At 39.9% G+C, this 14375-nt stretch overlaps 1 protein-coding gene across 1 annotated transcript in view; it reads left to right on the forward strand.

Annotated features, from left to right (window-relative positions):
• The first annotated feature begins 229 nt into the window (after positions 1 to 229).
• The window catches only part of ANKRD31 (ankyrin repeat domain 31), a 59434-nt gene continuing 45288 nt past the window's right edge, over positions 230 to 14375 (forward strand). Inside the window, exons 1-8 of the mRNA XM_071581537.1 lie at positions 230 to 330; positions 414 to 551; positions 1394 to 1449; positions 3145 to 3224; positions 7083 to 7129; positions 7745 to 7839; positions 8818 to 8858; positions 12830 to 13465. Of these exons, the coding sequence (XP_071437638.1) occupies positions 230 to 330; positions 414 to 551; positions 1394 to 1449; positions 3145 to 3224; positions 7083 to 7129; positions 7745 to 7839; positions 8818 to 8858; positions 12830 to 13465 (1194 nt within the window). The remainder of the gene's footprint in view (positions 331 to 413; positions 552 to 1393; positions 1450 to 3144; positions 3225 to 7082; positions 7130 to 7744; positions 7840 to 8817; positions 8859 to 12829; positions 13466 to 14375) is intronic.

Here is a 14375-nt window from a genome sequence, read left to right on the forward strand (position 1 = left end):
GGTTGGCACTAGAAGGTCTATTACAATCCCTTGTCATTCTGTGATTCTAAGACCCCAGACAATGCAATAAAAGCCCATTCAGGGTCCCTCCTTAGAGGCTATGAGACCTCTTTCAGTGGTAACTCCAGACTCTTTCACAACTCCCTTCTTATTCTCTGTACCTCCCCCGGCACAGAGCTGTCTCTGCCTCTGCCATGCGGTGCGGGCACACGGCTGGGCCGGGGGCGCGATGCGGGCACAGGGGCCGGGGGCGCGGCGCGGGCACAGGGGCCGGGGGCGCGGCGCGGGCACACGGCCGGGTCGGGAGCGCGGTGCGGGCAGAGCCACGCGGTGAGGGCGCCGTGAGGCCGCGCTCTGTGGTGCCCGCACAAGATGGCGGTGGGCGCGGGGCGGGCCGAGCTCGCCTGAGGCAGCGCCGGGCAGCGCAGCGGCGGCACCGCCATGGAGCAGGGGGACAGCGGCGGGCACGGCGGCACCGACAGCGACGACACCATCGTGGAGGGCTCTGTGACGGAAAGTGATGTGGAGGAAGAGGAGTTCCGCAGGAGGAGGTGGTAACGCCGTGTGGCTCCGCGCAGCACCTGCCCGTGCGGGGGCAGCGGCGGGCGGGGCGCGCCCAGGGTACGGCCAGGGGCCCGCGGCGGAGCGGCCAAGCGGGACAGGAGCGGCGTTTGCCCACTTATTTTTTTAAAATTTATTCCCCCCCACCCCTTTCTACCACCCGCCTTTGTTCAGAGCAGTTCTGTATGCTCTTAGACTCACAGTTTTTAGCTCCCCAGATAGCCACGTTTATTTTCACACACCTTCTGTGCCTCAGGGCTTGTGCCTCTGGACCCACAGAATCACAGAATCACAGACTATTCTGAGTTGGAAGTGACTCATTAGAATCATCGAGTCCAACTGTTAAGTCAATGGCCCACATAGGGTATTGAACTCATGACCTTGGCATCATTACAAACAAGTTTTAACTAACTGAGCTTATCTCAGGGTCTACATCACATTCTACAGAAGTGAAATGCCCCAGAAACCAACTCGGGGGAAATAAACACTATGAAATGCAGCTGGTGCTGATACTAATCCCTGCAACTTTTATTTGATACTATTTTCATGGTACTATCTGTGGTATCATTTAAAATGTGGCAAATAATTGAAACCACCTGCAGCTGCACCTCTTTGTGATGGTTTTGTGGCACGGCATTTCTCAGAAATACGTAAAGCAGCGATGTGCCTCAGTACCTGTGGTTTTCTATGCAGAAAATCAGGCATATCCCTACCATTTAGGGTGCTTGGTGTTAGCACTTGGAGTCCCAACAGCAGAGGCTGCTCTCGGCTGCCCTTTCAGTTTAGAGGACTGTAATGCTTAACAGCTCTTTATTTTATTTATTTTACAAAGGTTGGCCTTTCTTAATGTGGACATGGCCTTAACCACTGAGATGAGTATTACTAAAGGTAGGATGGGTTCTTTTTTCAATCTGTGTTGGTTTATTTGTTTAAACTGTTGCTTTAGGTATTGCCTGAGCCCATGTTTATTTATACTTCAGAGCTGCATGAAGTTCATTCTTAGGAAGTGTATGTGATCTTTTGTTGCATCTATAATTTTGGCTCATATTTTAGAAGATACTTCAGCACTGTTTTAATATTTGAAAAATATGGGTGCTTTTGATTTTTATATTGTAGGTACTGTAACTGAGAATCCCCATCTTGGGAAAGTGGATTAACTATATATAGGGATATTCATACATGTATATATTTCTATGTAGATGTTTGAGCAGAATAAAATAAATGGAATCTATACACATAGTAGTTATATGTAACAGTAGTTGCTTATAGTATTTTTAAAGACCCTTTAATATTGTTAATATCCATCCTTTTTACCATACAAATTTTGGGTAGGGATTTTTAAGTGCATTATTTTAAGTGTATCATTAAATTACTTTCAACATAAATGAATGAACGCTCATTTAAAGTGTTAAAATCTTCCCTAATAACTCCCATAAAGCTGGCTGCATAAGCAAGCATGTCTTAGTTACATAATCGTTTCACTGATACCTCCTTTGCATTTTCATGTGATCTGTTTGACTTGCATCATGGAGATTTTATTTCAACAATATTTCAGATTGCCTATTCTTTAAGTGACACATGGTGTTCTTCCAGATTTTTTTATTTGTCTTTTCGCCAGTTTGAAAATCTGAGTGGACTGTCATTTTTTATCAACTTCCTCTGAGTTAATTTTAAGTCTTACCTGCAGCCCATTGGAACCTGCAGAAACTCTTTCAGTGTCTACAATTTCCTGATGCGGAGCCTTTTATAGCTGCTTAATAGTTTTGACTGAGGAGAGAAGCACCACCCCATCTTGAACTTTACTGTGGTTATCCACTGAAACTAAAACATGGCAACACTCAGTGTGCGTGGTTTACAGTGTACATGTTTGTTTGACTCATTCTGCAGTTTGTGGAGTGAGCATTTGTCTGAGGGTTGAGTGTGTGTGGGGTTGTCTCTACAACTGTAGCAGATTATGGTATCTTTAGCATTCTGTCTGCAGCACAGTGTATTCAGTAAGTTGGAATTAGAATTTCATTATTCATGTTTTTGTGCATACTTGCGTAGTAGCAATTTGGTGATGAGATACATAATGTAGATATTAATTTGATTAGTATTTTATTAATGTCAGTATCAACATCTTAGTTTTCAAACTTAAGGGTCCAGCCTTAAGGGCTTCTTCTGTCTTTTCCCAGAGAGAAGGTCTTCCTTTGTATAACCATTAAAGAAACAACTCCATATAAAAGTACATTTTTCATCAAATGAATCAGGTAGCTTACCAAAATTGAAGTTGTTAGTTAAACAAATAAGAGGAAAGATTTAATCTCCAAAAAAACCTCAGAGAGGGTCCTGGAACACTAAGTGAAATACGTTTCTCCCCAGTTGGTTTTATGAATTTCTGTTCCATTCATTGTAGTTTCAAAATCTAATTAGATAGATTATTTAGCTACTTAAATCCCTGGAGTATTAGAAGCTTTGATGCATGTACCTCAATTACTGAGTGATGTAAAAATGTGTAGAATTATGCAAAATTCTGTAGAAATTAAGGCAACCAAAATTTAATCCAAAATTTAATTACTGAGTATTTTTTGGTTTTTTTTCTAGGAGCTCCTTCTCCAGAAATCTGTTTTATGCAGAAATTTAATGACCACACATACTGTAAAGGGAAAGAACAGATAAATCCAGTAAGTACCACAATGATAATGTCTCCTGTTAATTATTAATAAACCCACTGGGCCTCCCTTTGATTATGTGTAAGAGTCTGGTGGCTTACAGGTGAAGTGAATTTCATCTTGTCACTTGTGTAGTGCATTGTCTGCAGGAATGTATCATAGTGTCTTCCCATGTATTTCGTGAGGGTATAAGCTTTCAAATTTGAGGAACAAGCCCGGGACAAAGATGAAGAAGTTGTGGAGCACAGACTTTTTAATATATTCCCTTCAGGAGCTGAAAAATAACCATCTGGATTGATCATTCCAGAATACACCCTTGGTTTCTCACTATGAAATTAGCTGTGAGCCAATGGTTGAGCAATTGTTTCTTTCCAAAAGAAGAGATAGTCATCTGAAATGTAGAATAAAATGTCTACTTGCATGATGATCAAGTAATTGGTGTACTCTATGGATAATGCTGCATTTCCTAATCTACTAATTAGCTGACCTTTTAATGTATTTACTATGGTTGGTAGCTGGCCCATAAACTTCTATTCAGTTGAGCAATCAGTTTCCACCTGCATGATATGATCATGGAACAATTAGAGACAAACAGGTTCTCTGCTTGTAACTGTGACTGTTACACTGTCTTTAGCACTATGGATTTACCAGTGCAAAATCCACAACCTGTATATTCCTCCAGTAAAAGAGAGGTTTTTTAAAAGAACTAACCTGCTTCCTAGATGACAAAAGCTACACTCAAAAAAAAGACACTTCATCTTCTGAAGTGAATACTTTTACGGCTCATTATAGAATTGTGAATAAATTTATCTCAACTGTCAGTGTGGAAAACTGAATAAAGTCCAAAAGGTGCTGTTATTTCAAAGACTTTTCCCTATAACTTTATTTTGCTCCTTGGATGTCTCAGGGTTGTCTTGACTAAGTTTATCATGGTTTTCTGAGGATGAAGGGAATGAGGGAAGTGCACATTTGCTCTTTTCCTTTCCCCTCTGAGAGCTGATCTGACTAACTGCTTCCTAACCTGTCTTTGGCTTTGTAGTTACCACCAGACTAACCAGTCTGCAGTACCAGTAAGGGATTCTTCTAAGTCTAAGGACAAATCCCCACAAATACCCACTTTAGTGCACTAAAGAAAAGGTCCTAAAAGCAAAGAACCTGGTACTTCTCACCAAATAGTTTGGGTATTTGTCCTAGTTCAGCAGGAGGGACCAGCTAACCCTGTGTGGGGGGGATCAAAACTGTGTATTCTACCCCCTCTATTCATTCCCCAAGGACAATGGGCCATTAGCAGCAGCTGCCCAGGGAGCCATTATCACCTTCACACCCAGCCTGAGGGGGGGCGGAGCTGCTAATGGGCCATCAACAGTTCAACACCCCCTGGCTCCCAGAGTTAATCACCCATTTTGTGAGTCCCCGCCCAGGGGGAGGGACTGAGTGCTCCCTGAGGGTACATAAGTGGAGGGTAAGAAGACCTTGGGAACTTCTCGTCGGATCCAGAGCAGCAGCAGGACCTTGACAGGAGGAGATCACCGCTCTCGCCCAGACCACAGCCCTCGCCTGCACTAACAGGTTTTTCTTTTCCTTTTGCTCTGGACTTGGGGGAGCCACAGGGGTCTCAGCACAAGGGCAAACAAACCCCCTTGGGTTTGTGCCCCAGGACACTGGATTATACTGCTGGGGTTTTTGTGAGTTGAAAGCAATTTCCCTTGTGTGTCAGTGTTGTTATTGTAATATTATTATTAAATTTTAGCTCTGACTTATAATCTCTCTCGTGGTGAGTTCATTTCCCCTGCTGGTTCACCTTTAAACCAGCACAGTAATTCTTTCTGGGTTTATTTTGTGAGAACTGTATAGCATGCCACTGGCAGCTTGGTCATGAAAAGCTTGGGGACAATCTAAAATTTAAATCTTTATTGAATGCTGTAAGGAATGGTATTGTCCTGTCACCTCTGATACCCATACTTGTAGATTGCACCAGGGAGGCTCTTTAACCACTCCCAGACCTATCATAGAATATGGTTATACAGAAGCTTTCATTCTACTGTGTCCTTGGAAGTGATCTTATGTGAATACAGCATTTAAATGTGATGTGATATAAATATCATGCAGCCTGGAATGGCTTAGGGTTTTTTGTCAGGAAATGTAACATTTGTTCCAGTTTTTTCAGAGAGCCTTAGCTTTCTTTGTACTTCAGATGGATTGGGGCAGGCTTGGGATGTGCAGTCCTGTCTTTGATTCCACCAAAAATCCAGTAGAGATAGATCAGATTTTGTAGCATCCAGGTTCTTTTCAACTGACGGGTCATTTCCATTATCTGTTAACACCCCATTCCATAGCTTGTTCAGACGGGTGTCATGATTTTAATACCTTTTTCTTGCCCTCTTTGGTGAAGTGAACCTAAAGTTGTTAGGTAACACCTAACAGTTTTTAAGTATTAGTCTTTTTCTGGAACACATCCAGAGGCCCCTCATATAGTATGTATAAGTTAAGTGTTGAAATTATAAAAAAATCTTAGGATTTTGCAGGAATCTTCTTACCAAAAGCAAGAGGCAAGACTAAAAACTGTTCCACTACTTCCAGTCAGTGGCCACAAATACTGCTTGTATAATTTGAATGACTTGAGAAGACCTCTCAACCATTGAGCAATACACTGATTTTACTTACTTAAATTTTTACCAGAAGAAATAGCTCCTTTGTCTTCTGAGTTATAGTGGTAGTTCACTGAGGTTTTAAGAGCAATGTAAACCAGTCAGAGAAGTTTAATAGCTGTTTTGTTACTCTCCTGACCTTGCCTAGTCCATGGATAATGTTCTGTGTAAATATTCAGGCTGACTTACCTGAAGGGTGTATGTAAGTAAAGTCAATAACTTTCTGCAAACTATCGCATTGCCATGTTTGGAATTACATCAATCGATAATTGTTGAAAAACTAAAGAATTTGTTCTGTTCCAGGGAGCCTTTTGGCAGTCCTTTTATTGGGCAATCTCCACCTGTTGCTCTTCAAGTCATTGCTAAGATGGTTGATCTTACTGCCTTGTTAATACCTTTTGTAGGACAAAAAAGTTGTCACTTGGTGTCTGCACCAAGATGTTCTTTCCCAGAGTCTTCCTAGTGCTGTTAATGCTGTTCACTGTATGTCAGTGATTGGTTTAAAATTACAGCCATTGTGCAGGGAGTCCACTAGTAATACCCAGTCTTCAGCTCATCAGTGAGAGAACTAGTTTGCCTTAGGCTGCACATAAAGGCTCCTTTTTCCATACTGGAGAACACCTCTCTGTTATGTAGAGAGGCACAAAAAGCACATCCAAGGTCTTTTACTGAAGAGTTGGGGTTTGGCTCCTGCTGTGACATTATCTGCATGCTCTTTCCTGTGTTGTCATGTGGCAGCCCTGCCACTTAGAGCTTGCTAATGTGCTTGTCTTGAAGTTTCTTAACTATGGTATTTACAGGGATATTGTGAGTAATATCCTAAGCTTCATAATCTCTAGAGTCTCTTTTTTAAATAAAAATAAAAGATTAAAACTGTGAGTTGAAATCAAAATACCTTGTGTTTTGGACCTTTGATATATAAGACATCTTAAGTTTGAAGCAATTGTATCTTAATTGCATGGGTATGTTTTCCTTCTGAGTGAGAGTTGTCTTCCAAAGTCTTATTTTTCAACATTTTTCTCAAATAATATAAATAATATAATTTAAAAAAGATTTAAGCAGAATACCTTTGTGTCTTATTAGTAATGTATGTAATGATAGGATCTAAAAATTCCATTTCCCAACTCAGTTACAGAAGAAAGAAGATAGGCAATTGGTAATAAAACCAAAAAATTAAATGATTAAGTACTTTTTTTACTAACTTGTTACTTTTTTCTTTCAGATTCTTCAAGAGGCTTACACATCTGATCACTCTCAGTCTCTTCTGCAGTGAGTATAATACATCACACAAAGTCAGATGTACTGTAATTAAACAATGCCTTTCTACTTCCATTTGCATGTTATTTTATTCTCAGTGTACTACTGAGAAACAGTTTTCTTGTTTGCTTAGTGAAGAATCTGTATTTATGTCAGAGGTAGTTCTATGGCCAGTATGTGCCTGGATTTGTTTATATTGATGATACAACCCTTAATGGTTTACGAGCATAACCAACAAGAGTAACAGAACTTGGAGAAAATCATTAGACAAATAAACAAAAATTTATAATAAATAATATTGGAACTTTCATTCCTGGAAGCTATGGAAGAATTTTAGGAGAAGATTAATTTATAACAGAAATGTAGAAAGAAGTAATAAAAATAGGAAAGGCCATTTTTTCACTTAGGGAATGAATTTGCAAATGTTGCTAGCTCCATGTAGGACATCCAGAAGTCTTCACTGTATGTCCTTGTATAGAAAAGTATGCCTCTAAAATAACTGCATCTGTTTTCACGAGTAATGGTTAGCACAAAATTGCGTAAATAAACTAAAGTACTGCAAACATTTTCATAAGATGAGCAGATTGCAATTCTTTAAGAACTTTTAATTGTATTATTTAATTCTAGGGGTTGGATAAAGTGTTCATCACCTACTGAAAGTATTTCTAAGCCTCGTTTTTCACTAAATGCTGCAGTAAAGGAACAGCAAAATTATTCTGTAGGTATGTTGAACAAAACTAGAAGTTGCTCTAGCTGTGCAAAAATCATTTGAAAAGCTGAAGATGAGTATCCATATAGATTTATTTAGCATCTGACTGCATGTGTTCTTTCCAACAGCTGTTTAGTTTTTATAGTTGTGGACTACAAGTTCTGGTTTTGTGAGTATTCTTAGGATTGTTTGAAGAAGTAACTGTTTTCTCAAGCCAGTGGTACATACCCAGTTTAAAATAACTTAATTGCTGTGGAATTTTCTGACAAAAGTTACAGGTCACACAGTACTCAAATGCCGTATGGATGTGTAAGGTAAACAGGTCATAGAGGCTTTCCAAAAGCTTCTTAATGACATATCTAGGAATCAGAGGCATCTCTAAGAAAGGATGTTATTCCCCCTCCATGTCTGTATGTTACTTGCTGCTATTTTAGTTGTGCCTCCGTTCCTCTGTGCTCCCCGCAGCAGGGGCTGCCCGCTCTGTTTGCTGCCTTCCTGCTCGGCTTTATTTTTGCTAACACAAGAGAAAAGCATTCACTTTATTTCTGTGTAGGAAATTGCCAGGGAGTCACATTAATGTCAAAACAGGGTTATGGAAGCAGGGGGATTGGGATCATCTGTTTCCAGAGGCAATAAATTATTGGGTTGCTTTAGCAGTATTGTCTAATTGCATTGTAATTAGAGAGGGCAGGGGATACGTCTGATCTTGTGGAATGGGTGGCAATACCACCTGCTGACAGTCCTTGGAAAGACAGGCCTCTAAACCACAGTGAAGAAATGTGACAAAATAGCTCTGGGATATAGTTTGGTGACTAACAGAGTCTAACTAGAAATATTTTGTCAGTTCCACTTAGGGAACATGACATTAGTAATTTTTAGTGTTTGAAACTTTAGCCTTAAACTTAGGCAATGATGCCATTTTTGAGAGACAATGAGAAATTTCAGAAGTGGAAAGTAAAACTGAAATATTTGTGTACTCTTCTAAATTTAGATATCAAATTGAATGGATTTCAGAAAGATTCAGAAGCAAAGGTAAGTGACTTTGATGATGTCACAGCTCTAATTTCTGTTGTGGTTAGTCTGTCAATAGTTGGGTCAATGCTGTTCAATGTCTTCATTAGTAGTCTGGAAAATGGAGCGGAACACACGCCAGCAAGTTCAGAGATGGTACTGGGAGGAGTGATTGATGTACCAGAGAGTTGTGTTGTCATTCAGAGAGGTCTGGACAGATTTGAGAATGGGGCAGAGAGGAGTTTTGTGAAGTTCGTTAACGGGAAATGCGAAGTTCTGCATCTGGGGAGAAATAACCTCAGGCACCAGTAAAGCTGGGGACCAGCTGATTGGAAAATAGCTTTGCATAGAAGGACATGAGAATCCTGGTGGACCCTCTACTCTGTTGTTGTGAGACACCACCTCAAGTACCAGGTCCAGCTGTGGACTCGGGAAAGATGCGGACCTATTGGAGCAGGTCCAGAGGAGGGCCACAAAAGCGATCAGAGGGCTGGAGCACTTCTACTATGATGAGGACAGGATGAGACAGTTGGAGTTGTTCAGCCTGGAAAAGAGGAGACTCCAGGGAAACTTCATTGCAGCCTTTCAGTACATAAAAGAGACTAATAAGAAAGATGGGGACAGACTTTTTCCTGGGGTCTGTAGTGATAGAAAAAGGGTTAATAGTTTTAAAGTAAAAATGGGTCAATTCAAACTAAATATAAAGAAGACATTTTTTATGATGAGAGTGTTGAAATACCAGCAGAGGCTGCCCAGAGAGTTGGTAGATGCTCTAGCTCTGGAAACATTCAAGATCAGATTGAATAAGGTTCTAAGGAACCCGATGTATTGAAGGTGTTCTGGCCCATGGCTGGACTAGATGACTTTGTAAAGTCCCTTTCTACCCAGACTATTCTGTGATTCTATGATCTTTCATGTGAGGACAGCTTGATAGAACTAGGACTGTTCAGCCTGAAGAAGAGAAGGCTGAGGGGGATCTTAATGATGTGTATGAACAACTGACAGCTAGGAATGAAGGTGAGGGACACAGACTTCTCAGTAGTGCCTACTGATAGGACAAGAGGAAGCGGACACAAATTCAAAGGAAAGAAATCCCATCTGAACATGAAAACATGCATTTTAACTTTGAGGGAATGTCAGGCACTGGAACAGGTTTCCCAAAGCAGTTGTGCCTTCTCCACCTGTGTCCTGACTGGACACAGTCCTGGGCAACCTGCTGCAGCTGACACTGCTTGAGCAGCAAAGTTGAACTAATTGGTTTCAAGAGGTCCCTTCTAGTCTCAAATATTCTGTCAATTTCTGTGCCTCCTTCATATCCCAGTATATTGCAGTAATTTTCAGCTCAATATTCTTATAAAAGCTGGTAATGTTGATCTTTCTGAAGGCTTAATTCTTTTATAGTGATTCTCCTGCATATATGTACTGAGAAGCTGAACTTCTCTGCTGTTGTTTTACTCAGTTATCAGATATAGGAGTCCACTTAACATTTTCACTCCAGCCATATTATTTATACTGCAGCATTAGTCATTACCTTTTTATTTTGTAACATTTGTAAATCACAGGCTGTGACACCCAAAAGCCAAAAAAGTCCTTGTGTGTCACGATTCACCACCCCCAAGGTGATGTGAATGTCCTACCAGCTGCTGGAACTGATAGGCCAGATTTAACCTTGCACATGTAGTGTACAGGGAGAGGTAAATATCTAAGGCTTGGCAATGCCTGGCTTGCTCACTGGCCTTTGGAGCAGTGCATTTATTAACTTACTGTTTTTATATCCTCAGTCAAGTTGTTTTTTTATGAGACCTCTTCCTGACTTCCCTGTCTGTCTGCTTCCTTTGGTGCCAGGCTCTGAATCAGCTGAGGCTGGAATTGACTGTGCCTATGCTCAGCTGTTACTTGGTGTGTGCTTACTGGATAAGGTGAAGAGGGAGACAAGAAATTCTGTGCTGAGGCTAGATCACCAGGATTTGTGCCTGGATTAAGGAGCACCATGATTTGAATTTACAGTGGGAATAATTGAGACATGAGAATAGTGGGATTTAAATCAAGTTTTTTGAAGTAGTGTGCACATGCTCAATTGAAGAGATTCACAGATGCCAGGAGATGGTTGGCATTCAAACCTTAAAAATAATCAATAGCATTATGCCAAAGAGGTACATTTTTGCTCTTAGACATTCTTACACAGAAAACTCCTTTTAAAATTAATTGCTTGAAGCATAGCTCTTCTGGTAGAAGATGGTCCTGAACCTGCATTTACCACAGTGATGATACTTTACGGCTGAACTGGTGACTGAGAGGGAATCCTGCTCTTCCACATCTGAGGTATATTCAGACCATATTTACCAGGCTAGAGTCAACAGAAGACAGAACTCTCAGTTTTGATTCAGTTCTCAGTTGGCTTAGGTTTGCTTCTTCAGCAACTCCTCCGTTGGTTTTCAAGAGATGATTGAAGGTACAGAGACCTGAGGCACTGGGCCTTTTAAGTGTCTTTATGATTAAATTCAGCTGAAGATGGGTTTCAGGGAGAGAAAGTTTAAACTCTTTTGCGTTCTGCAGATTTTAATTATTTGTAGAACAAGTTTTTCAGGATTTTGCCCAACAGAAATGAGTGCTAAAGAAGTTTAGGAATCTGTAGTTGAACAGGAGTTTTGTGAACACATCACATGGAAGGGTTGGATTTCAGTTGTCATTTGGGTGTTTGGGATCTTGCAAAATTAATCCTTTATTGCCTGCCTTCTCCATTAATAGAAACAGAAGTTTAACCTGCCCTTTAACAAAGGCACTAGACATTTTTGTAATATTGCTGTTTATGCCACAGTTCTTCAAGTACAGAAAGTTATGCCAGTGGAGCTTTTCTCTGCAGTTGTTTAAGGTCTGAAAAGAAAATGTAATTCAGTACAGCAAAGTAAGAAATAATCATTACTTAGAAAGGCACAATTAGGTACACAGGTATGAGGTACAAAACAGCTGGCTAGGGAATAATTTGTCAACACAGAAGCAGGGATTTATAAAGACTTACAAACGGAATGTAAGTCAATGCTGTCAGATTTCAGACCTGTTTTTTTGTGTGTGAGCTTTATCAAAATCATGTTACCAGTGGTTAAAGGGTTCTTGCACTGCCCAGTATTGCCACTTGCTGGCAGCAAGGCTCTGCAAATGCATTAAAGAGATTTTCTTAAGATGCAGTATTACCAAGTAAGAGCACTTTTATATACAAATGTGACATAGACATAGTTTAGGTTGGTGGAGGCATCATATTTTCTGCTGCAGAGCATTTGAAACAGAGACAGGGAAAAAAACAGAAAAGCTTTTTCTTGTTATAAAAATGGGATGTATCTGTTGAAAGTGATTACAAAAACAGTAGCAGTATTACTTTTCCAAGGGCAGTCAGGCTTTTGTGTTCTGTATTCAGTGTGGAAACTCAAACATGCAAACTAAGGTTTTGAACTGAAGTTTGTGAGTCACAAATGCTCCATACCTATGTGGGATCCACCTAAACATATTATCAAAACTCATATGTTATGCTTTACTATGCGTTTTGTATTATTATGAATATGCTCTCTTTCATTACTTCTGAGTGACTGAAATTTTTAATAACTTTCTTTTAAAGCCTTTTAACACCCTCAAGTCATTGGTAATAATGGCATAAAATCTTTAACAGATCTAGTGTCTCTTGCTCTGGATTTTCACTGCTGTGAAAGTCATGAGCTGAAGTAATCTACTTTTGAAACTGAGACCTCATTGTAACCCTTCATGATAAATTGGGTGAAGGAAGGCTTTGAGTCTTGTAGTTAATGCAAAAATTGATAATATGTATATATATATATGTGTGTGTATGTATTTATCTACATATATACACACACACATATATATGTGTGTATATATATGTGGAGAGAGAGAAGACTTCTAAGTGAATGCTAATTATGTCCTTTTCAGAAAGTCATTCCATTCCTTTTTCTAAACTTTTTTTTTGTAATTTTCATGTTTCACAGAAATTAAAAAATGAAGAGCTCCCTCCAGAAATAAACCTCTGTCTAGATGACCCTCTGGAAGACATAACAGTCCTAAATGAACAGACACCAGAAGATACATTTCCACATGTTTTAGATGATTGCCACAGAACCTATGTGACCACTGTTGATACAGATAATATAGTAGAAGAGCATTCCCTTAATAGTGATAGAGATCTTTCACTGACTTTCATGGATGTGTTAATTGAACAGACTATAGAGACTGACAGATTTGACAGCAGTGCTTTGTTGAGATCCCCTAGTGATTCTGAGAGTCTCAAAGTGATGAAGCCATTGCCTGACATGTTAGAGTGTCAGCGTGATGCCTTTTCCATTGATACGTCAGTGGCTGAGAGCAGTGATGCCCTGCCAGGAGAGCTTGTGATGCCTCTGCATGCCTTGTCAGGATCTGTAGTACAACCTGTCACTCCTATAGTGCCAAATGAGAGACAGTTTAACGCCGAGGGAGAGCAACTAAATTCAGAACCCAGTATTCCCCAGCTAGATGATGACTGTACACAGATAACAAGCATGATGGAGCCTCGACTTGCCACAATTCAGGTGGAAGAAATAAATGCCTTCATGGAATCTGACTGTCAGAGCACAAGAAATGAGCAAGTATATACACAGTTTATTTCATATTTGAAAATTTATGTTTAGTATAAAGTATTTTATAGAATAGCCAAATTGCTTTGAGGTGTGAATCTTGGTAAAGAATAAACTGGCATAAGTAATTTGCGTGTTTAGATCATTTAAGTTGTTTTTTGTTTAAAAGTCCAGTAGTGTATTTTCTGCTTTGATACGTCCATGCTGTGAAAAAGGTTGAGCTTGCTGGTACAGGAAATGTAGTCACTGATGTGGAGGTCTAGAATCAGAAGGGAAGTTTCAAAATCTAGTCCTCCTGTGCATTCTCTGTGTTTCTCCATAACAGTATTCCATTATTTTATTGTAACATACCAGCATATTCCAACTCTAAGTTGGAACCCATACAGTTCTGTTTTTATTCCATGCTATAGTGTGCTGTTTTCTTCTGTCATAGTTCTCGCTGCTGCAGCGTACAAATGCTCCGCAAAATAAATTACAGTTATGTCTTTTCTTTAGACTAGAAAGAATACTGCATAGGGACTTTTTACACATGTATTTAGAAGTATATTTATTTTGTTTAGTTCCGCCTGTGTGAGACTTTCTGAAAAAACTAAGACATGTTTTTATGTCTGTGTCCTCCCCTGAAGAAGTCAGTATGTATGGATACAGCATGTGACCATTCATGTTATGCCTTGTGCTGTAAAGGTGTTTCTGGAACAGGTCATTTGTATTCAACAACATGAATGCAGAAATCTGGAGAGAAGCATGAAGGGAAAGCAACACCATAATCTCTTCCTGTTTAGATTATAATAAGGGAAAGTGAAGGACACATGAGAGATGTTACAGAGTTTAATAGACATCTCTCGTAAACCTGTGCTCTGAGTCTCTGCTCTATGTTGTCTTTGAATAATCTGGAGCTACCAATCAATGATCAGTCACAGAC

This window comes from Pithys albifrons, chromosome Z (assembly GCF_047495875.1).
Source record: "Pithys albifrons albifrons isolate INPA30051 chromosome Z, PitAlb_v1, whole genome shotgun sequence".
Taxonomy (NCBI): Eukaryota; Metazoa; Chordata; class Aves; order Passeriformes; family Thamnophilidae; genus Pithys; species Pithys albifrons.